This window comes from Pleurodeles waltl, chromosome 7 (genome assembly GCF_031143425.1).
Source record: "Pleurodeles waltl isolate 20211129_DDA chromosome 7, aPleWal1.hap1.20221129, whole genome shotgun sequence".
NCBI classification, from domain to species: Eukaryota; Metazoa; Chordata; class Amphibia; order Caudata; family Salamandridae; genus Pleurodeles; species Pleurodeles waltl.
Genome location: NC_090446.1, coordinates 607,542,097 through 607,567,712, shown reverse-complemented (window position 1 = coordinate 607,567,712; position 25,616 = coordinate 607,542,097). Strand labels below are relative to the sequence as shown.

General features: G+C 44.6%; 1 protein-coding gene across 3 annotated transcripts in view; it reads left to right on the top strand.

Moving 5' to 3' along the window:
• The window catches only part of UNC5A (unc-5 netrin receptor A), a 902,953-nt gene that overhangs the window by 565,934 nt on the left and 311,403 nt on the right, over positions 1-25,616 (top strand). For 2 of the 3 annotated variants that reach the window (XM_069244553.1, XM_069244555.1), the window contains one exon: positions 10,617-10,784. The exons of the other annotated variant lie outside the window; for it this stretch is intronic. In XM_069244553.1, coding sequence (XP_069100654.1) covers positions 10,617-10,784 — 168 coding nt within the window. The remainder of the gene's footprint in view (positions 1-10,616; positions 10,785-25,616) is intronic. 3 annotated transcript variants of the gene reach the window in all.

Below are 25,616 nucleotides of genomic sequence, written 5' to 3'. Positions count from 1 at the left end.
TGTTGGCAATATGACATCAGAAGACAAGTGTGTTATAAAGTTGATATGATTTTTTGAGATGGCCCTTTTAATTTAAGCAAAAGTCTTTTTTCTGGTATTTGGATGGATGTTGTTGTAATGTATCTTTAACGCATATTGTATGAACATTCAAATGAATGTAGAATGTTGTTTTGTTCTTAATGTTGTCATGGGAGCGGTGACATTCTACTTCGGGCAGCTGAAAGGAGCTGGCTGAGGGAGAAGTCACGCCCTGCCTTTTGGCTAATTAAACATTTGTATCAACTCATTTATACGTGGCAATGTCTTCCTTACAACAGATGTACTGTGACCCACATACTTACTTGTAATTATTCCCCCTTCCACTGGTAGAAATAAGCCCAGAACTTCGAAATCACTGTTACCCCATGCTAATATTTCCTGGGTAGCAGAACTGCTTATCCACCTCGGGTATGATTCCTCCTTGCCCACATTCAATCTGCTCTGATACACTTCATAATACCAACTTGCATGCAGTCTTCTAATGGCTTACTACTGCTATTAACAATTGCACTCCTTTTAAGACCTATATCATTCTGTTAGGAAACATCACTGTAAACACAGGGTCGGACTGGCCTTTGGGGCGATCAGACAGTGCCGGATGGGCTGGTCTGACAAGTCACTGTGTGGGCTGTTTTTTGGCTGTTTGTGGGCCTGTTTTACTGGGCTGTTTTTTTTTTTATGGATCAAATCTGTTTATTGTATTTAAAGGCAAAAAAACATACAAACACAGCTCATCAAGGGACGTAATGCTAATATAAGCACAATAGCAGTCTCAAATCTTCAAGCAACAGTCTCTTTCGAAGTCGGAAGATCACACCCGGCGGAACCCCCCAACCAGTCCTCTCATTGCAAAATCATGTGCCCACCGGTAATACCCAACGATCCTACGGAGTCCCAGTCCCAAAACTGAAACACGTAAACATGAAAACATGAACACTTCAACCATGCCTCCCTCCAAGAACCATGCCATCTTCCTATTTCTCCTCACCTCACCCCTTTGCATCGTCCAAGCTCATCTCTCTCTTCAACCTCCCTCCCTGCCCTCCGACCAAAAATTCAAATCAGCCTCAAGACTCTCAGGTATAACGGGCATGTCAGCTCGGCAAATTCTGCTGAGAGAATCCGAAGGAACGGCCTCCACAACTCGCCCAATCCCTCAACTTGCTGCTGGGAGGCCAGCATAATTTTCTCCATGGCCAAGATAAACCACAGTTTCTGGAACCATGAATTACGCGTCGGCACTCTGTCTGTACCCCAAAGAGCCAGGATCAGTTGCAGCGCTGCGTTAAGAGCTAAAGCCATCTGCCTCCCTTTTAAGGACCGTAAAGGAAAAGTAAGGGAGTTGGGCAACCCCAATAAAATATACGATGGGAGTCTCGGGGTCTTAACTTGGAACGCTGCGTCGATATCATCTAATATGCTTTCCAAATAACGATGCAGCTTGGGGCAGTGCCAAAGCAAATGTGTAAGCATACCTGTCGCTCCACACCCCCTCCAGCAAAGATCCGACTTATCACGGTTCCATGCATGCACCCGTGCTGGAGTGTAATACCAATATGAAGCGACTTTATATGATGTCTCTGTCCCAGCTGCATTATATGCTGTGTGGTGTATTCTATAGAATATGCTGTCCCATTCTTCATCTGAGAGTTCTCTCTCCAACTCCCTCTCCCATCGCAACTGCCCTTTTGACTTAGGCGGGCAGCCTTCCCCTTGCAAAAGCCGATACAGCTCCGAGATGATTCTCTTATCATCCTTCTTTAGGAACAGCCATTTCTCAAATGGCGTGAGAGGCCTGTCTATCAGAGCTCTGTTCGCCGGTAAGAGAGCCCAGTGTCGAAACTGATAATACATCAATCTATCCGCCTCCACTAGTCCATAGGCCTCTCGCATCTGATCGAAGGACAACACCCCTCGTTCGTCAAAAAGGCTCCCCACTCTCCTGCAACCCCCTTCATACCAACGTCTCAAGCCCTCCACCAGAAGTCCCGACTCGAAGTCAGGGGGTCATAGGGGACGGAAAGGAAGTCAGCCCTAAACGGCAAGCAACTGCGTCCCATACTCGTAACGTTGTCCCAGTAATCGGGGAAGAATAAAGGCCACCCGCCCTATGTCGGCGCAGGAGCCAAGGCTCCTTCCATATATGGGAGCCCGCCACAGCTTGGTCAATAAAACACCAATGTTTCTCCGTAAGAGCGCGGCTCCACTCCACCAGAAAGCGCAGCTGTGTAGCCTGGAAATATCTCAGAAGACGTGGTATCCCCAAACCCCTGCTGCCCTTGGGACGATATAGAACCTGCCGTGGAAGGCGCGCCGGACGACCCTCCCACATAAATCTCAAGACCGCCGACTGCAGGGTGGCAATCGTCCGAGGAGGTGGGGCTAATGGAAGAGCCTGAAACATGTACAGTATTCGCGGCAAGATTGTCATCTTGACCGCAGCCACCCTGCCCAGCCCAGACAGTTTATGGCTCCCCCACAACTCTAGGTCCCGTCGTACATCGCCAACCAGCTTCGCATAGTTCACACTCGCCGTTTTAACGGCAGACGTCGCTAGCTCAATCCAGAGATAGGAAAGGCGTAAGGACGACCACGTAAAGGGATATCGAGCCTTCAGATCCTTCTCATGATCAGCGCTCAGAAACAGACCAAGAACCTGAGATTTCTGCATATTCACTTTAAATCCCGAAACCTGGCTGAAGTCACCTAGTATCTCCATAAGCGCAGGCAAAGAGGTCGCAGGCTCCGCGAGTGTAAGAATAACATCATCAGCGTATAAAGTAATAAGATGGTGGTCTCTGCCAAATTTCACCCCAGAAACCGAGGGACTGTCCCGCAAGTGCTGTGCCAGGGGCTCCATATATAAAGCAAATAAAAGGGGGGAAAGCGGGCACCCCTGCCTGGTCCCCCGCCCCACCGGGAACGGCCTAGAAAGCACGCCATTAACTCTAACCGCAGCTCTAGGGGACCGAATGGCACACTGGATCCAGGATCTAAAGCCCAGGCCCAGACAAAAACGCTCCAGAACCCAGAATAAGTATGGCCAATGAACCCTATCGAACGCCTTTTCGGCGTCAATAGAGAGAAAAAGCGCCTCTCTACGGGACAAATGCAGAAGGCGCTTCGTATTGTCGCTGCACTGTCGATTCGGAATAAAACCAGACTGATCCGGATCAATAAGACCCGGCATATAAGGATTAAGGCGATAAGCAAGGATCCCCGTAAATAACTTAGCGTCAATATTCAGAAGCGAAATCGGCCTATATGAAGCGCACTCCTCTGGATCTTTGCCCGGTTTATGTATAACAGTAAAGGTAGCGTCTAGCATACTCGGCGTCAGGGATCCCATCGTCCGAAAGGAATTAAAAAGCCTCACAAGAAGCGGGCGAGCTCAGCACAAAAGGTTTTATAAAACAGTGCCGTGAACCCGTCGGGTCCGGGGGACTTCCCACTCTCTAAGCAGGAGATAGCCGAAATAACCTCCTCCGGCCTTATCTGTTGGTCCAACAGGGACTCCTCCCGCTCACCGAGAGGAGTAATTGCTATGCCCTCTAAGTAAGAATCCAGGGCCGCATCATCCCGCTCATCCGCCGCATACAGCCTCCGGTAGAATCCCGCAAATGCCTCTGCAATCTGATCGCTCGCGCAAACCTCTTCGTCTGAGGAAGGACGAATCAGCTTGACCGCCGACGCCACCCGCTGCGCTCGTAGCCGATGCGCCAATAGCTTCCCACATCTATTGCTCCCGATATAGTATTTATGCTTAAGTCGTGCTACCGCATACTCCGCCCTATCCCAGTCCAGTCGTTTCAACTGCTGCCGTACCTTCTCTAGTTCACGCCAGATTCTAGGCGCACCAGTAGATTTATGGGAACGCTCCAGGACAGCTACCCTCTGCTCAAGCCTCTCCCTCACCTCCCTCCTCGCTCTATTATCCCTCGCCGACAATGCTATCACCTCGCCCGCACTACTGCCTTCAGCGCCTCCCACACAGTCTCCACAGAAGTACTGCCCTCATCGTCGAAGCTGATATAATCCCTAATCGCACGACGAAGCGAATCTACCGCTAACTCGCTCTGAAGCAGGGAGTCTCTAAAGCGCCAGCTCGGCATGCCAATGCGACCTATCTCCATGGCCAGCTCGACCGTGATAGGAGCATGATCTGTCAGAGCCCTAGGCTCAATCGTAGCCTCCCGAACCCGGGACATAAACTCATGTGAGGCCAGAAAGAGATCGAGCCGAGCATATGTCTTGGTCGCAGCGGAATAAAAGGACTAATCCCGGAGCGTGGGATGCGATATCCTCCATACGTCCTCCAGCCCACACTCCGCCAGCCACTGACGCCCCATCTCCGACAAAGCCCCAGTCTGCCCAAAGCGCTGGCCCGAGCGGTCAAGCTTGTTGTCCATCACCAGATTAAAATCTCCCCCTACCAATATGGCACTATCAGGCGAACTAAGTATAGGGGAGACTGACTGTCTCAGGAAGGTCTCCTGCTGGGAATTCGGAGCTTAGAGAGAAGCAATGGTAAAAGAAAAGGCCCCAAGCCTAATTCTAATCGCCAGGAACCTGCCTGGGACTTCATGTACCTTCCCCACTATCTCCCCGGCAAATGACCTCGAAATCAATATTGCCACCCCGCATGTTTCGTAGTTGTTGAGGACCAAAGCTGCCTGGGGAACCATCTGGATCGCATACGGAACGTATCTCTATATAACAAATGGGTCTCCTGTAATAGACAAATATGGCTCCCTGATTTCTCCAGAGCGGACAGTATCGCTAACCGCTTGGTTGGGTTGTTAAGCCCCCGGACATTCAAACTTAAGCACTTAATTGTCATACCATCAAGGGAAGAGAATCGCTCCGTAGGGGAGAAAAACCACCAAGGGGCCGGTACTCAAAACAGCCTCTCCACCACTCCAAGTGACATGACCGACCCCATAAAGCCCAGGATGACCTATCCCGCAGAGAGGCATATAAACCTATATCTAAAACGCACAACAGGTGCTCATAACAAAAAAGTCCTTTCGCACCCATCCCGAGAGGAAAGTCTCCATAGGGCCGTAGAACCACACCAGATCGCCTGTTGAATCCACCGCCTCCGCCGCCCAGGCCCATCCACCAGGGCACAAGCCCGCCATAAGCGACCCCTTGTTGAGCAATGGCACCCGGCCATCCCCCCTTAGGCACTTGTCCCAGCTGCTACACTGCTCAATGCCAAGTGACGTTCCAATATCTGTTCCGACTCCGTGGGGCGCTGCTGCAACCTCCTTCTCTCCTTCCTCCTCCAGCGCGGTCAGTCTCCTCCTGTCGGACCTAGACTCGTGTCCGGGCCCTGAGGGTCACCTTCCAGGCCCAGGATCCGGCAAGCCTCCGGTACCGTTTTCACCTGACGAAGCTGGTCCTCCCAGCGGAAAACAAGGCGGAACGGATGTCCCCATGTATAAGATACAGCATAAGCCCGTAAGTGCTCTGTGACGGACTTAAATTCCCACCTCTGCTGTAAGGTCCAAACCGACAGGTCCTGGTATAACTGCAATTGATGACCTCTAAAGTGGACCAGCGGGGTATTGCGTGACCGCTGCAAAATGTTTTCTTTCAGTCCATAATTATGGACACACGCCAGGATGTCTGGCGGGCGATCCCCAACACCCCCAGCGTGGCCCACACGATATACTCTGTCCAGGACAATCTCCTGAGACGCCTCCAGGTCCAGCACTGAACGGAATAACGCCACCACAAAGTCTCTAATGTCATCCTTCTCCGCTCCAATCGGCACTCCTCTAATGCGAATGTTGTGTCTTCGCGAACGGTTCTCCAAGTCCTCAACTGTCATCTGAAGGAGGTCCTGCTGCTGCCGCAGACGCAGAACCTCCTGCTGTAGAACCGCAACCTCCTCGCCATGGGCCACCTCCCCATCCTCAACCTGGGTTGTCCGCTCACCCAGGGACGAGATCTCCACCCGCAGCTCCTTCACCTCCTGAGATATATCTTTACGGAGTTCCTGCAAGTCCCCACGGAGCGATTCAAACAGGGATCAGGGACCCATTTTTCTTCTTGGGGTTTACCACCTCTCAAGTACACAGAAGTTCTCATGAAAAGGTCAAGGATAAGTATTCTTTCCACTGTGAGAAAGGGAGGGGTGCACATACAATTTTCGGGGTGGGGAGAAGACGTTTCTCCTCCGGGGAAATATTTTCCCTTCACGGGATAAAGTACATGGATTAATGCACTTAACCTGCACACTTATCTATGCAATATTTCCCGTCCACGTAGTACTCAGGGAAACATACGCCCTGTGCCGTCACCTCGACACTTCAAGCTGGAAGATTCAACGATGCGCTGTACAAGCAGCAGTGATGCGGTCTTGTGCTGCTACTGCCCCTACAATGACCAATACGTTTTTATTTCGCACATCACTGAACTGCGTGCAGTATGTTCTTCTTTTCAGGCCTTAGCAAACTGTGCCCTATAGTTAGTCCAACCTCTGCGTCCCTCCAGCACACTCTTCTGTTTGGAGTCCTGCGGGTCAGTGTGCCAGAGAGGCAGGGATGATAAGTCTCTGGCCCCCTGCACCACCCGGTTCTCCTCGACCCACCTTCTCGCCAACAGAATACCAGGAAAAAAAACGAAAGACATTGATTCTCTGTTTTTTCTCTTTCTGTTTCCCTCTGTCCCTCATTATCTATCTATCTATCTGTCGATCTGTCGATCTGTCGATCTGTCGATCTGTCGATCTGTCGATCTATCTATCTGTCGATCTATCTTTCTATCCATCCATCTATCTATCTATCGATCCATCTATCTATCTATCGATCCATCTTTCTATCTATCGATCTATCTTTCTATCTATCGATCTATCTTTCTATCCATCCATCTATCTATCCATCCATCTATCTATCCATCCATCTATCTATCAATCTATCTATTCTTAACCGGCCCTCAACTTTTTTCATGACGATGTTCTTTCAGGCATAGTTGAAAGAAAAGTAGGACTCCAGACTTGTACCTTCTGTCAGTCTTTGCCCTTGCACTGGAACGTGGCTCGACCAAACATTTATTAACCCAAGAGGCCACAATACTTAGGTATCATTTTGACATTTTTATCTAGCGCAAGTGCACATTGTGGAATTTGTTTACTTTACAATTTTAAGAAACTATACAAGGAGTATACGAAAAAATGTGGAAATTGAGGATTATGTAAGAGAAGTGAGAGAATGGGGTGGCAGCTGATTTGGTTGTGGGTATAAATGTGCAGTTCTGAATAGATCTTAATCTAGGTGACTTTTGAATACGAACGAAGAGTATGTTTGGTTGTTGTCTCAGGTAAAATGGTAGAACTTGCTTAATGTGGGAACATTTCTTTTTTCTGTGATTAATCTTGCTATTGCATTCAATGCTGCCTTAAAGTGATGGAGGTGGCTGTCTGGAATCCCCACTACTATCGTCTTGCCATAATTAATTCTTTAAATTGTTATAGCATATGCTGCTGATGGGTGTGAAATCATTCAAATAGAGTTCTTAAAGTAATTTGTGGGTCACTTTGCTTTTAGATTTTGGGGATATTAGTATCAATTCGCTTTTTTTAGATTTAACATTACGAAGTGGGTGTTCATTCATTTTCAAATCAATGTAGACAATTTTGGAAATATTTAGGCCCTCATTACGACCTCGGCGGTCTTGTTCAAAGACCGCAGAGGAACCGCCGTGCTGAAGACCGCCAGTGCAGGCGGTTTTCTGCGCGGCGTATAATGACTGCTGGCAGCCCTCCATCCTTTTTCGGACAGAGAGCCACCAACCCAGACTGGCGGTCGGCGGGGAAGTGGAGGTTGCTCCACCGCCCCGTCATCGGAACACCGCCCACCGAATCACGTCCCATGATTCGGTGTGGCGGTGTTCTGGTGACAGGGAGCTGGAGGTGGAGCAGCCCCCATGGATCCCGTCCCCTCCCGGGGGATCAACGGACAAGGTAAGTTGATAGTCCGTTAGGGGAGGGGAGTGGGGCGGTGTTGTGTGTTGTGTGCGTGCATGGGGGTGTGCGTGTGAGTATGTAGAGGGGGTGTGTGAGTGCGTGTATGCCTGCAGGGGGTGTTGTGTGTTTGAAAATGTGTGCGTGTCTGTCTGTTTGTATGTCTGTGATTATGTGTGCATGGATGTCTGCATGTATGTGTGCGTGTATGACTGTGTGTGTGTCTGTTGGTATGTTTGTTGGAATGTGTGCGGGTATGTGTAATGGTGGTGTCTGTATGCGTGTAGGGTGGGGGTGTGTTTCAATGTTGGGGGTAGGGGTGGGGAGGGGGTTCCTGCCACCTTTGGGGGGTGGCAGGGAGGTGAGGGGTGTGGGAGGAGGACTCAGGGGTGGGCATGGGGGGTGATGGAGACCCCTATCAGTGCCAGGGAAGAAATTCCCTGGCACTCATAGTGCCTACCGCCATGGATTTCATGGCGGTTCCAAACCACCCGAAATCCATGGCGGTATGCAGGGTCGTGATACCGCCGGCGGTCTGGTGACGGCCGCAGGGCTGGAGACCGAAGTCTCCAGCGCAGCGGTCGTCACCGCCCTGGCGGTCGGAGTGGAGAAGTGGCAGATGACCATGGCAGTAACCGCCATGGTCATAATTCCATTTTTGTTTCCGCCTGCCTATTGGCGGTATTACCGCCACTTCTCCCCCATCTGCCAGGGTCATAATGAGGTCCTTAATGTCTTATATGGATGTAAGCCTAAGATATAATTAGGGTTCCCTGCATTTTGATGTATTTTGCAACCTCTGTCCGTGAGGTAAACATGCTTATTGGATCCATTTATTGTTTGACTAGTGGCGGGGATAGTATGAAACCATGTGAGGCTCCCTAGGGCACCTCTTATAACATAGAAATCTGTTTGCCAGTTTCTAGTAGTTGATTTCGTCTGGTGAGAAAGGATGGGGGCCAGCTGAGATCCTGCTTGCGAAGATCTATTCTGTAATGTAAAACATTTCGTTGTATCAAACACTGATAATAGATCTAGCTGTACCAACAGACAGGATTCTCCTTCATCAAGCATCCTTTTGATATCACTGAGTACTTTAGGTTTGCGGCCCCTGCGCAGAAACCTTTTCTAAAACTAGATCGATAATCGTCGACAAGGGCATTGGCGGTTAAGTATTTGTTGAATTGTAAAACCACACATTTCTCAGTGACAGTACTTGCTAGAGAAAAATAGCTGCTGTTTGATAATTAGCCAGGACTTCTAAGAAGGTATGTGACTCCTTTAAAATTGGTATTACCTATCTTGGAACTATGCCTGTCCAAGCGATGATGTCCTGCACCTTGGAACAAACCTGTGGGTGTCTAAATTTATGATGTTTGCTGGTCTGCATCTCTGACATAGTTAGTCGGGTGGAGTTGTTTAATTATTTTTAGGTCTTTAGCAGATATTTTTTGCATGAGTCCAATGTTTTTTGCATTTTGGGCCTGATCATTGATTTCAATTAGTGCTTAGGAGTACTTTCTCTGCTTTTGAGAAAAGTGTTGGAAAAATCTGAAAGATGTTCACTGTATTTTTCAGTGGTAGAGGAGAGGGAGCCTATGCCATTTGCATCAAATTCTCATTAATGAATTGTAATTGTTCTCAGGCTTGGTTGCTGGATTTTTATATCTGCTCCTGAATGTAGCTATATTTTGAAATTTGTGTTGTAAATGTATACTCTAGTCTTATCTTCTTTATCTGTAACATGCTAGCCTTGTCATTTTCAGTTTAGTTTTGTGAATGATTCGAGGGTGGGGTTGAAGAAGCTGGTTCTGATGCCATGAGGCAGGTCTGGCAACTGTGCCTTACAGGTGATCAGTCAAATATAACTTTCCTGGAACTAGACGGAAACATCAGTGACCGTCTTTTTATGAATGTGGGGAGTTTTCAATAGACCCATGCAAGTGAAAATCACAACCAACCCTCTTTTCAGAGATGCAGGGCTGTCAAGACCTGTACCAATTTACAGTCTGACAAATCTACTTTTGGATTAAATATATTTGTCAATCTTGTAAAACAAAGAATGGTTTCTTTTCTAGAAATGGCCAGCATGCTGTCGACAGCACAGGGTGAGAAGATGTTCTCCCACTCTTTTTTTTCCTTCAGAGAAAAGAGTCTCTCTGAATCTCTCTGAATGTCTCTGTACACTCAACCTTGGGTAGCATGGGGCGCTCTGTCCAGCTGTCATTGTCTTATGTGTTCACTCAGTAGTCGACCTGATCAGTTGGAAAATTAAAGACCCCACCTCCTTTATAATCAGGCTCGTCTAGGCTCAGTCACAAATCTCCCCAAAGCCACAGGTTCTTGCAGTTATTGAGGTCATTGCCTGTAGAACAGGCATAAGTTAGGCAATTTATGGGGCCAGAATAGCTGATACAACTTCTTACAAGAGTCTGCCTGTCACACGGCACACCACTGAGAATGATGGGTCTAGATACAAAGTATTTATTGGTCCAACTCTCATAATATGGGTAAGATAATGTCTTGAATATTATGGGGTGTCAGAGTAATGCCTGCCCTCTGTCTGCTGCCCATCTCACCAACTTTTGCTTTCTCTGTCCCTTGCCAGTGAATGGCGGCTGGTCCACCTGGACAGAGTGGTCTCCCTGCAGTACCAGCTGTGGACGAGGGTGGCAGAAAAGGACTCGCACCTGCACCAACCCGGCACCCCTGAACGGAGGGGCTTTCTGCGAGGGGCAGAATGTCCAGAAAACAGCCTGCACAACCTTGTGTCCAGGTACCTGCTCTTAGCCACTCTTTGGGATACCGGGCCCATACGCCTCACCTCTCCGTCCCGTGCCTGATGCCCTTCCCTTGGCTCATTGCTTCATCCTCTATGATGTCAAAGGTTTCCCATTATTCTGCATTGCTCTCTATATCAAGTCAGAAACCCCTTCTTCTTGACATCACGCTTCTCTGCACCCTTGTTCTAGTTTTCCTCTCTGCTCTGCTTGTTGCTCAGCAAACCCTGCTTCCTTGTACAGCTTGTTTCCCAGCAGACCTTGCTCCCTGCTCTGCCTATTTCCCAAGAGATCTTGTTTTGTTTTTCAGCAGTTCTGACACCTTTCACTGCCACTTTCCTAGCATTCCTTAATTCATGTACAGCCTTTTTCATAAAATACCTTACTCAGCATGCCTAACAGCAGCCTTCGCTTCCCGCTCTGCTATTTCCCAGCAGACATGAATTCTTACAACGGATCTGCCGGTTTCCAAGAAAACATTGTACAGTTCTTTACTAATATCCCATCAGACCTTCATGCCTGTTCTGCCTTCTTTGTGCCTAATCATTCTGATAGCTCTTGCTCTGTCTACTTTTTAGTCACTTGCTCCTCTGCTGGCTGGCATTTGCTGATTTCCGTGCTCCCGCTGTCTGTGCGCTACATCTAGCTACCCCATGACCATCTTCGGATATTACAAATGGAGTGGATCTGCAGTATCACTAAGAGTTAACATATACTTGTATTTATAAAATGAATGGTTTACTGTTTATGTAAGCAGAAATATGATTGGAACCATATTGAATTTACATTTTTATCATTTTGGTGCACATTCAGCAGCCCTTTCCATTTCAAAACATCATCTTCATTTGAGAGTTAAACATATCAATAGTTCTGTTAAACTTTTTTAATGCATCTCTAGGGGTAGTAAATAAAATAGGGTATGTTGAATGCCATCACTATTAATGCTGTGGGTTGCACCTTGCACATGGGATCACTGTACCTCATGGATGCCTCTAGGACAAGAGAAGCAGCGCGTGTTTAGATGCAAGGGTATCTAATAAAATACTAGATGTAAGATCCACTGGTAGGAACCATAACGTGTACAATATCCATTAGAAATATTAAACAGTAAAGAGATTAGTCAGAACAATAGACAGTAAGACAGGTGAAGGAGCTACTAGTTGGCTCAATATCTAGTACAAACAGTAGACCGAAGTAAAGCTGGTGTATGTGCTAGCTGGTAAAATTGCTACCAGGAAGCTATATAGTAAGCAAGGTAATGTAGGATCATTTGTTGGGAAGATAGCTAAAAGCCATGGAGGTTGATAAAAATAGTGAGACTGTTGCCTAGATCGATCATAGGAACATGATCTTTAACGTTTCAAGGGTTTTTGGAAAATGGAACATTATGAAATTTACAGTTGTCACCAGAAGATTGTTGAGCCAGTCGGGCAACAGGCTACTACCCAGAGTGTTGTGTCAAGATCCTTGCTTGTAAAGGCTACTCTTTGAACAGAAACACACCTGTTTACTAACTGTAACAAACTAGGTTACTGGTTGAGGGGGGTGAAACCCTATTCAAGCAGGAACCACAACCTTTGTCAAGATGAAGTAACAAGCGAGCCCTAAATTAATCTGTGCTCAACCCTCTGGTAGCTTGGCACAGAGCTGTCTGGCTTAACTCACAGGCAATATGTAAATTATTTGTGCAACACTTCAAGCAGTAATAATCGGAAAACATGCCACAAAAAGATCCTACACCTGTTTGAAAAAATACAGTAATATTTTAATAAATAAAAGAAGACCCAAACGACTTCAGTAGAACCGGAGGTATACAGGTTTAAAGATTTCAGTGAAAATAACACCAAAAAGCACAAAGCGCCAACTGTGGATGTCTGGTCACAATGAACCAGGACAAAGTTCAGGACAACCGCAATGGAGTGCTGGCTGGCTACAGGAACCCAGTTAGGCCCACTGAACAGAGTACATTAGATCCTGGTTGCGAAGTGCTGTGAGGTCCCGCACCAAGGATGTGTCGCACAGCTGAGGAGATGTGTTGGTTCTGAGGAATTGCAGAGCTGCAATGCGAGGTCCTGCGTCATCATCAAGAATACTGTCCATGAGGGCTTGCAATGAGAAGCCCGTTGTCAGGGATGCGTCGGGTAGTTGGGACGATTAATTAGTTCCAAGAAGTTGGGAGGCAGTGATGCGAGAACCTGCGTTGAAGTTGAGGCTGCAGTCAATGAGGGATATGCGATGTAAGGCCCTGCTTCAGCAAAGCTTGACACAGACGGCGATTCCGATGCAGGCTGCAAATTCGATGCAGAGACCTTTGCACCAGGGGAACCCTTGCAGCAAAGGTTCTGCTCAGGTTTGTGCTGCGCAGCTGAGGAATTGCACCAGTTCTGCTGAGTCCGCAGATGGCCTGGCAGAGCAACTTCAGGCCCACTTCCAAGGGTCCAGGATTTGGGTGGCACTACTTGGCAGGATAGGACTCACAGATGGCAGAGTCCAGCTGCTGTGTGCAAATTTATTGGAGCATTCTGTTGCTGAGTCTCTGGTCAGGAAGCATCTAACTAGCCCCTGGAGTCACTTTGGGGTCCTGGCTTCTACATATGCAGGTCCGATTCCTCTCACCCAGGCAAGAGAGCAGCAGGGCAGCTCAGGAGGGTAGCAGATCCTTCAGAACAGCAGTCCAGCAGAGTTGCAGTCGTATCAGCAGCACAGCAGTCCTACTTCCTGTCAGAGTATTCACAGGTCCAGAAGTGCACAGAAGAGATGGTGTCTGAGGTCCAATATTTATACCTAGCACCCTTCCTCTGGAAGATGGGAGAAGCTTCTAGAGATTTCCATTTGAAGTCCTCAGGCACCCTGACTTCCTTGTAATGGCTGCAGACTAACTACAGGGGGTATGCACCCCTTTGTGCAGAGGCAGGACACAGCCTATTCAAGTGTAACTAGGGCTGTACACAGCTCCGCCCTCCCATCCTGCCAGTGATGACTCATCCAAGCGCACCTAAGCTCTCTATTGTGTGTGGCTGTCTAGGAGGAAAACACAAAGCCCAACTGTCAGATACACCCAGTTATGTGACACAGGGACAGGCCACAGGCACTAAGGGCCAGATGTATCAAAGGATTTTACCCATTCTGTGTCTATGGGAAAAAGCTTTCGTACATATGGCCCTAAATGGCTATGGCATGAAAATGCAAACTTTCTAAAAGTGGCATTTTCAAAATTGTACTTTTATATCCAACTTTACCATAAGAGTGGATTTTTCATTACAGTTCGAAAGACACCAAACGTGAAACTGATTATCTGTCCCTTTTGAAAATTACAACTTATTAAATGTAATAAGGTAACTCCAATGTTATCCCATTGGAGAGGTAGGTCTTGGAATAGTGAGAAATTAATGTAAGAGTTTTTCACTACCAGGACACGTAAAGCTAAAAATCACATGTCCTACTTTTTAAAAATGTGGCACCAGGCTCTGTGGGCTGTTTAGGTCCTACCCTAGGTGTGACTTATATGCATTTAAAAATAATTTTGGGCCTGGCAACAGGTTTATTTTGCGTGGTAGGAATGGCAGTTTAAAAATGCACACACATAGACTGAAATGTCAGGCCTGAGACATATTTAAAGGGCTACTTAAGTGGGTGGCACAATAGGTGCTGCAGGCCCACTTGTAGCATTTATTATACAGGCGATTGGTACATACAGTATCACTTTACTAGGGACCTATAAGTCAATTAATATGCCAATTAGGGACAAGCCACTGTAACCATGTTTTGAGGAGCGAGCACATGCACTTTAGCAATGGTTAGCAGTAGTACAGTGTACAGGCCAGCAAACACAAGACCAGCAAAATTAGAGGCGGAAAGCAAAAATTATGGTGGAAGACAACCCTAAGGCTGGCAGGTTGGACACTAACTTTTTTAATGTTTCAGGAAGTTATCATCTCTACATATCTAAGGCTACTAAAGCAACTACGGAGGTGACTTAGCATTTGGTAGAAAGGGTACTCCGTTGCAACAGTGATGAAGTAACCTCTCTGCCAAACTCACTGACCACGCACTTGATTTAGAGGTGAGTGAGTATTAAGTATGTTGATGACAGAGCCTTCTCTGGCCATATCGCTAACATACTCCACTGACGGCCTGATGGAGTACAAGCCGACTGAGGTTAGCCTCCAACCATCCCCCCAATTTAGAGTGGGCAGTCAGATGACCTTTTTTGCTGACCATCACCCATAGGTTAAACCTAGCGGTGAAGGGCAGTAAAAATAAACAAATTAAAACTACCAAGGTATGGGGGTCATTAGTTTTACTTTTCCAAAAACAAATCCCACTTTGTTAGGCTTAGATCCAGCCAATGTTGTGAGAGTCCGCAGGGCTGGCAGATATCCCTAAATGTGGGGGACGGGACTTCGGTCAGAGCGACAGGACTCTATCACCCTGACCAACATTACTCTGTCTTCCAAACTCTAATCAGGCCCTGTGATATTGATATTGTTATTGTTTATCTTCCCGGGTGACCTGCAATGAACCTATCATGGCCATATCAAAGGACTTCCTTCTGCATTGATTTAGTTGCTGCCTTGACTCATTTGTCTTTACACTAAGTTTTCTTCCACTTGATAGTGCTCTTTTTATTCAGTTTTATGTTCTAGTAAATATTTGTGAAATTGTAGTTTTTCGTTCTTTCACAATATCATGCCCGTCTTGTGTTTTTGATTCTATAATTGGATAACTTTTCCAAATAAGCTCATATCCCCATGAATTTGTCCGAATAACGCATCTACTGTAGCATTCTTACAAGCGGAATGAAAAGTATTGATGAGACATATTATGAGGGAAAATAGCACCCTTTTATCTTTTAATTGACTGACAAGTTAACTGTTTTTGTTGTATGTTAGGAAGTTCAGCCATTATTTTAAGCACATTTCTGCATCTTTCAAGTTATCTCTCCAGTGGCTGCTGGCTTCTTTTGTGTGATAATAGTGCACTTTTTACCTAAACAAATTTTGTCAGGCAAAACTGGTGTTATTTTTGTGTGGAAAATGCGACACAATGTAGGTTCTGCACCTTAAATGGGATAAAACATATGTTATTAATGTATTATCCCACATTCGAAACTGCGGTACTCAAAATACTGCACACAGTATTTACAGCATCCAGCAGTATCAATGATTTACTGCTTGCTGCATTACTTCACGAACGTAAGGACAATTTTTATGCAGGCCTCAGTGCAATTACACTCGACATAATTGAATTGCCCTGAGAATAATGCAAGGGGCTCCAAGCGGCCATCTTCCTAGGTCACCCTAATTACTTTATTTGAGGCATCAGTTTCAAGACTGAGCTTTGAGAACTGTCTGGATGTTGCAGTACTGGTAGCAAGCAGAAAGCTTCTTTCAATTTCTGAAATGCCATTTCGTCATCCATGCCCCCAGATAAACGTCACATTCTTTCAGGTTAATGGCATCATTAAGCCACTAACATCCAAAACCAATAGATAGATCGCCGATACACATTGGTGGAATGGCATGTGATCTAATTGTTCTTAATATTGAATGTCTCCTTAATCTTGTATTGCTCGTACTTTAGATTGATCAATGGCCACTATCCCAGGTGATAGAAAATAACGCAATAACTTAATCTGCTAAATTTAAAGTTAGCATTTCTCAACTTTTGCTCGTCACCCTCACGTAACCTCTGTGGCATCATCTCCACACATTTTGTAAGTCCTCTGAGTGACACTTTCAAACAGATCAAGATGTCATCGATATAAATAACCGCAAACACATCTAAATAATTTCTAACAATATTGTTATCCACTAGAACCAAACTTGTACTTCTCCGTTATGGGCCAACATGCGTAACATGTTATATGTGACATTTATTGAGCGAGCAAACACCTGTGTCCTGGCGCTAAAGAGGCTAACACTGATAATGGCCTACATCAGCTGTCATACATCCTAGGCCAGAGACGCAGCAACAACAAAAGGAATGATAAAAACCGCGAAAGTATAATCAAGTGTAAAGCCCGGTCTTCGAGGCTTTTCTGACATGAAGCAATGCAGGCCCCATAGGCAAGGAATTCCAAGGTTTAGTGGCTACCGTTGAGAAACCCCTGCGTCCAGATTGTACCCACCAAACCTAGGAATAGTGAGAAGGAAGGCCTCCTGAGAACGGAGTGAGTGACCAGGGCTGTAATAATGGTTTCTTTGTCAAACATAAAGGTCCAGAATGAAGCAGAGGCCTATGCACCTAGAGGAGGGATTTAAATGTAATCCTTGTTACCACTGGAAGCCAGTGTCGCAAGTCAAGGGCAGAGGATGCAGATGCATTTCTAGACAGTCCAAGAGCTAGATTAGCTACAACATTTCAGATAAGCTGAAGCTTTTTTAGCACACCAGAGGGGGGGGGGCTAAAAATCATGGCGTTACAATAGTCAAGACAACTAAGGACGGTAGGCTGGACCAAGATCTGATTAGCCTGAGATGGGAGCAGTGGGACAATTTTTCTCAGCACCCTCAGCAGATGGAAACAAGTGGAGGTCAGATGATTGACCTGCCTATCCACAGACAGGTTGTCCTCCAAGTAAAAGCAAAGATGTTTTACAGACATTCCTGAATTGGGTGTATCAGACCAGGATGAAATCCAAAAAAAGGGAGGCAGAGAGTTTGTCTGGCACAGAGTTACAAAACCAGAGTACCTGTGCCTTGTCTGAATTAAATTTCAGGCCATTGAGTTGCAGCCAGGAAGTAACAGAGGTTGTACATTGATAGAACATGTCTAAAGGAGCCAGAGCTGGTTTGTCAAAGACAATTATTAACTGGGTATCATCAATATGATTCATGCATGTTACACCCAGAGACCTGATCAATCCAGTCAAGGATCTGATGTAAATATTAAACAGGGTCAGACTTAGTGCAGACCCTTATGGGACGCCTTGACTCAGTGCCTCATGTCGCATGAAAGGAGGGAGGTAAACCGCTTGATGCCTGCCCTCAACATAGGCTCTAAACCACTGGTGTTATCCATCCACCCCAACATCTGCCACTCTGGTCACTAAGATGGAATGAGACACTGTATCGAATGCAGCCAGCAGATCAAGTAGGAGTAAGCTGGTTGGAAATACCTTGTCCGCTAACTTTCTTCAGTCATCAAGGACCGACACCAGAGCAGTTTCAGTGCTGTATGCAGTTGAAAGCCAGACTGCACGGGCTCTAATATGGCATCCTGTTTCAAGTGATTGAAGAGAAACAAGTTAAAATGCTTTTCCACACTGTAAGTACCCATGCATTGGAAGGGGAGCTATTGCAGACCTCCAAAGACGGCCATGAGAGTGCAGATTTAGCCAGATTCCAGACTTCAGATCAGATAGGTTCTAGGGGGAAGCCAGACTTAATAGTATCAGCAATTGAGATACACTGTTTCAGAGTCAAACAGTGCAGATGATCTAGGCCAGGAGCGATTGGGGGCTTCGTCACATCTGTCAGAACCGTGCAGGCCATCTGAAATTGAGACCTCAGAAGATTGGCTGAATGGGTTGATGAACCAGCTCGCACCGGCATCAGCCTTCTGTCTTGATTTGCTCAGTGACTCGCAGATGGTATTGATCTTCTCTTTGAAATAACACGAGAGACTATCAGCTATTTCTTGGGAACGTGTAAGTTTGATACAGCACATTTGGGAGAGGCTTAGGACCTCTCTATGGAGCAAATTTCCTTAGTGGAATTCTCTGCGGTGAAGATTTTATTGAAACAGCATTCAGCTTCTGCAACATCTACAGGCTCTTAATAGTTCAGTAGTTCGGCTTTAAGTCTTTTTGTGAATTTGAGCCACAATCTAGATGCCATTTTCAATATAATTTTTTACGTCCTCTTTTGGCCTCTGTCAAAGCTACCATATACCAAGGGATGCATGGTTTATAACCATAACTGCATAATTGTATTTATGCACTCATTTCCTTATTAATACATGCTAGAATATTAGCTCCTCGTGCAACTGTCTCTAAAAGATATTGTGATAAATTGTAAATCAGCCAGGTTTCATGAAGTAACAGTAAAGTGTATTATTCTTGATTGTAATGGAACTTTTCGTCTTATTTAGAGTTTGGCAGATGCAGGATATCTGGTAAAAAGCGCCCACTATATTTAGAGACTATAGGCCCTCAATGCACTTACAGTGGACGGGACATCCTCTACTTTTTAGTAGATGACCTGCCTGTGCTCAAATCTAAATAAGCCCCTTAATCCTTTACAATCTGTACAAGTGCACAAATGGTCTACACAATAATTTTTGCTGCCTAAGCAACAATGGAGAAGCATGCTACTTTACATTTCAATTTTACCTCCACATACACACACTCACACACGCACAACAAACCCAGCAAAAAATGAAAAAGTTATTCATTTAACTTAAATACCAACAATATCTGCAGATGCCGCTGTGCCCATGGGTATATCTGTCAGGCAATGATAACATACAAATTGGTGAAGGAAGAGATTGCTGTAAGAAGCTATGCACCCTTAATGTTATCATTTATATTTCAAACTCATCAACTTGATGTCAGAGAGAGTGGTAAGGTATTATTAGTTCTCTGAAACAACTTCTTCACTGCTTGAGCAACACATGTGAGCAACAAATGCAAAAAGTAATCTGACATATATGAAAGTGTGAAGAACATTTAGAAGCCATTTTCACTTACTGTAACTAGTATGCATATTTTTATCTCTTCAAGGAATACTTGAAATATTTTAAATACCACTTTTCACTGAGCCTCAGGTCTGGATTTTCTAAGATTTCACACAATGTAACGCAGCAAGGGAAGTTGCTGCATTGCGTGAAAGGGAGAGAGCAGAAGTGTGCCATATTTACAGACCAGGAGTGACATATTTACAGAGTTACTGATGCCCTTGGGGTTGCCTAGGGCCAATGCAGGTATTCTTGGGTCATGTTACAAGGGGGCCTGCAGTTTTGTGCTGGAAAGGTTACCTTCATGCACAAAAACTATCCTTTGAACTATTCCTCCTTGTATGGGTGCTGCATAATGCAGCACACATTCAAAGAGGGAAAAAGAGCAAGGAAAAATAAATGCATTTCTCCTTGTTACACCAGCCTCCGGTATCACATAATTTTGGTGCAAACCTATGTTTACAAGTTGTTGTAGATATGGGTTTGCATCAAAATACATGAATGGATGCACGGGAACACCCTTGCTCCAACAATGTAACCCCCACCTAAGGTAAGGTAACATGTTACTTTTTTTTACAAAGGCACACAAATCGGGCTTTGTGTGGCTTTGTAAATCCCAAAATAGATTTTGAGTCTGGTCTATGCTAAATAAGTTACTTAAACCCAAAGCAAAATCTTAGTAGATCTGGGCCTCAATATGCAAATGTTGCTGCTTTCATTTTTTTAAACAAAAAAAGCAAACAGTCTGTGCGTTATTGGAGAAATGGCAGTGTAGCGATGGCATATAAATATCTAAGCACCCTTCCCTGTATTCTTTCTAAACAGACATTCTGGCATTAAAAGAATAAATCTGGGATGAAATGGTTTCTTTGAATTAAATGGTTTGCCACCTTTAACCTCCTACAACATGGGACAAATACCTGAGTGTGCCAGATTGTAGGGTCGCTCTTGTGCACAAATCACTTGTCTTTTCCCCTCACAATTGTGACACTTCTGGTACTCCTGATGGAGAATTTGAATGCTGAATAAAACTTTTCTTTAAGCTTTCTTCTATATGCTGCTTAATGGCTGCTCACTTGCAGTTGAGGTTCAAACCTTGGCATGCAGAATTCGTTTGCATAGTACTTAATCAATGGAGCAATCACAAGGACAAGTATCATTTCTGACCCCTGTGGATTGAATAAATTCTAACACATGACAACCCTGACAACTCCAAGCGGAACCGTAAACTCTGAGGACGTGATCACATATTGACATAGACTCACTTGAAATTATAAGCATGGTTAAACCATCGAATCACTTCACTGATGCAGTGCCCGGAAGCCACTACCAAGGAGATCCCCAAGGCTTTCCTCAAATGAAGTGCATCAATATTGCCACGTCAGATGTTGCCTTTATGCTAGGGAATACTTGCCACTATAGTTTCTGATGAAATTAAAGAAACCTGGACATAAATTAAGTTAAATCTACTGCCTTCACCATTGTTGATCAAAGGTTCTCCTCCTAAGGGATATTCCGCATTTCACAATCAGGGTATCAATATAATTGCCTGCTGCTTCTACAACTTAGTAAGCCAAGGCTTGTGTAAGAAGTTACCAAACACAGGTTCACTTAAAGAAAGAGATGCTCATCTCACTACTCCACAAGATGGGACCTTTCTAGGGCTGAGCCCTCTCATTGCCCCAGGGTAGTCTAAAGCATATCCAAGAGTGTTCCTTTTTCTATCAAGCCATCTGCAAATGTTCAATTGGTGTCTCGTCTTCTCAGCTAAACTCCGTGTCCCTTAAGGCTTCCCATCTCCATAGTGTCCTGACATCACTATCTTTCCTCTCACATCAGCTTGGTTGCATTAATACTGGTTGCCCTTCTGTTCCATTCTTCTGTGCTTCAGTCACTGATCCAGTTTTAATGCCAACTCAAACATTACATTAATTAGATCAGGGACCTGTGAATGGTTATTGTTAGTTGAGCTTCCTCTGAGTACTTTATTTCCAGCTTCATTCTCTTGAAATATGTCACGCAGGCTATCGCACTTTCCGAACTCTGATAAAAAATAATTTTGTGCCTTTGTCTGCTCAAGGATATTCTCTTCAGTATTACTCATTGTTTTCTGATACATGGTTACTGTTGATTAACAACTTCGATGGCTGTATTATTGGTATCTCTAGTGTTTGGGTAGTGCTAAACCAAGCTGCTATTAAACTACATGAGCAGAAAGACGGTGATGAGGAAATTCATGGCATACTTTCACAAATGAGCTATTAAACAGTTACATCTTAAGTAGTTTATTAAAGTTGTGAAGACATCTTTTCTTCCATATGTGTATTAATTATGCAGGTACTCGCCAAATGGAGCAATTGACTAAGGGTGGGATTTGGGGCTGAGTAGGGGAGGAGTTAAGGGGAAACATTTGACAATAAACAACTATTTCTGCTATCTGTATTATTATTTTTGCAGGTAAAAAAATATATATAGCAGAGTTTTTCTGCACACATGGCTAACATTTGACTTTTCACTTATCCACAATAATGTCTACTATATGCAGTCCAAGAAAGAACCCTAGACAAGGACATACCATGATGTAGTTAGTAATGATTGATTACGCCTCTACTTATCATCTATAGTTTCCCAGTTTATCCAGCTATGGTGGCTCCTTTAAAGTAACTTTTGTAATCCCCTTGAAATCAATCATAATATTGATTCACCTAACATAGGACTAGTCAGTTTAAAAGGTATAAAATAATGAAGTACATTGATGTAAACTATTTGAAGAACAAAAACAAAGGTTGTGGGACTCCATGTGGTGACTGAGAAAATTGATGATTTACTTAATTATCCTATGTTGATGCGAGTCACCTGACATCATGGCAAAGTTGAAATTTAATTCAAGTTCCTTCTGTGTGTTTTTTAAAGGGCACAAGAGCCTCTTTTAAATATTTACCATGAACATATAGAATAATTGTTTCATTTTTCGTTCATTTCATCGTGTAACCTTATTTAAGAAAAAATAGTATTTCAAAGAATTTTGGAGCTAAGCTACTTCTTCACTTACGAGGCACCCCCTTAAAGTAATGCATTTGTAACTCATTTTAAATCAAAAACTGCACTTTTTCCATTGCTTTTCCTCATTCGTCCTTCTGCTATCTCATCTTTGTCGTCAGTCTCTTCCCTCCTCCTTTCTTTAACGATATCATCTACTTAATATTGCTCGTATTCAACACTCATTCTTTCTTCTATCACTGTTTCTCATCTTTGTGTCTCCTCTTACTTTGCTACCTTCCTTTTACTCTTTCTTCTGGTCTGCTCCTCATCACTATTCCTCCTTTCACACCCTACCTCCAGTTTTTCTCTCTTCTCCTTTCTATCTCCATCACATTTCGAATGGTCTGAAGGTGCACATGCAAAGCTAAAAATTAGACAACTCAGCCAGACCTCCAGTCAATCATTCTTACACTCTCAGACTGACATCCATACAGATCATATACAAGAAAGAGATATCTAGAAGATAATCAGTGGCAAACAGTATTAGCATTGTCACAGCAGTCAAACACCTTGTCGCGTGGGCTCTCATTATCCTAAATGAGACTACTGGATTTCTAGGTAGCAGGATCGTTCCTGGTGTGGGGGACTGAATCTGACCCACTTAGAAGGACCTCTGTCACCCTAAATCCGGTTTTGCTCCGGCTAACTAGCAGTGCCTCATTTCTCCCAAGGGGAAGAGATGATTGGGCAGCCGAGCACATGACATCTTTGGAACTTCCCAGGGAAGTCGTGGTCACTCAGGTCCAAACCAGCTCTCTCATTTACAGTATGATCTCATATACAAATGACCAAGGCAGTTTGAGTTTTATATATTGTTTTAATAAAACGACTGCATTTAAGATATTAAGGCGTGAGCCGCAATAACCAGAACCATACAACACAGTGGGATTGAAATAGTCACGAGGAGAGTGAAACATAAGAATAACGCTATCATGGTGTTAATAAATTCTACTCTATCTCAGTTAGTTCTATTTCGAGCACAGCATGTTAAGCTTCTAACTTGCCTTTTAGATTCTCTGAGAAGCCATAAACCCTCATACCTGAGCAAAGGCCCGTGAGCTGGTTCAGCATCTGCAACGAGGCAGTCAGCGTCTGGTTGTGGTTCCCTGGTCGGAATCTCCCTCTCCCCTGTATTAGGACAAGGAAGTGTTTTTATAACTAACATGTCAGTGTGATCACAAAATGTCCCTACGCAAGAATGCCAAAGACTAAACTCCTACCACGTCTATCGGCAATGTACCAGACTGTATCCTTGACTGAAGCACAGAGTGAACAAGAATGTGTTATTGAAAACTCCAGTGCTGAAGTAGGCTAAACAGTGTGATCTAAAAAATAACAAGACCGTAGAACTGGCTATTTGAAAAATAACAGTACGAAGCTGAATAAAAAGCATTTAGAGCAAAGTGCACAGAGGCTCTATGCTGTGAGCAAAGGAATAAAATACATCCAGGGCAAAGTGCACGAAGGCCTAAAGCCTAAAGCTAACGCGCAAACGATACATAAAACTGACCACACTACAACCTGGTGCATGCATTTCAGGTCATTGGTTTGCAACCCTATATTCAGGGCCACTGGAATTTTGTGATTCTGCAATGTTTCCTGTATTATAATGGTAGTGCTACCTTTTCCACATAAACCATCCTTGCTGCATAATCTGAAGATTTTACCCAAAAAAATGTATCCAGCTTAAACGGATCAAAAGTTAGTAAAAACATGGAAACATGTTCCTATGCAGTGGCAGGCCCTCTGCGAAGGATGCTTGGTCATGTTTGAGTTACTTATTGCTGTATCAGGGTATTAAACTTGTATTAATAAGGTGAAAGCTTTTCCAAGACAGTGTTACCATATGTAAAAATGACAAACTATTTAAGTAAAACTATAATATAATGTGCTGCAGTAGGATGCATAATTTGCCTTTTCTTGTTAGATAATTTTGTTAACCCTGCTTCATAATTTGGCACTTCTGTGCCGCATAATTCCAGTGGCCCTACCTATATTGAACAAAATAATTAAACAAAACACTACTGTTGCTACAACCAAACCAGTGACACGTAATGAAAGGCACAATCCTGAAGCAGGACCAATGCTGAAGCAGGATCAGTTCAAACCATGAGTGTGGCTTACTCTGGGAGTAAGTGCATCGCATTTATAAAGTTAGAACTAGCTGAAAACAAACAAAAAAATGGCACTGAAAGGGGGCTCCGTTGATATCTCGCAGAGAGTTATTATTTGATTGAACAGTTTCTTATGAAGTGCTCACACATTCCAACACTGTGAAACGTGTCTCTTTCGGTTAAATCTATATCTCTTGCTCGCCATCCTTCGTTTCACTCTCCCCATTTTCCTTCTCCTCTTTCACCTTTTTCTCTCTCCTTTCACTTTCTCTCCCTCCCTTATGGGAACAGAGGTAAACTGAATACAGTGTAAATATGTTTCCTTGTAAAACTGTGTCCACGCAGAACTGGAGTGCTTTGCACACTGCCTCTTGCCTTCCAGACTCTACTGTGGCACACAACCACTCAGATCTGCTAAAGGAAATAATAATTAAAATAATATTTCACACCGCATGAATTTAATGTCCCCTTTCACGTGAGACGGGCAGCTGGCCCTGCATCGCAAACCTACAGTGGGTTTAACTAGCAGCGGTCAATGGGCCCTGCACTGTTAATCACCGGGCAATGCATCCTGTCAAAGCCCGCAGGCAACCCTGATAAAGTGAGTGACCTGCTGATGATTCATCAGTGGGCGGCTCAGCTTACAGCGACACCCATGCAGCGCTGTAGAGCGGGGTGCTTACGTAGTCATACCCCTGATTCTGTCGTAGTGTTCCTCTGAGTACCGGTACTCTCCTTAGCGAAGGAGAAGTTCTGGTACTCAAAGGGTGAAAATTGAAAAGTGTCGGAACTTAGTACCAGGGAGTACTGGCCCATTTAAAGCACTGATCACATAGAGGTTTCGGGTACATTGTGAAGAAGAGCACTCTGATACTCCACTTATCAAGACTGTGGTGGTTGGTTATTTATAATCTCCCTACTAGAATTCTGAACATTCTTTCTATTACCAACACAAAAAGTACTTTTTCTCAAAATAATTTCTTTTAAAATATA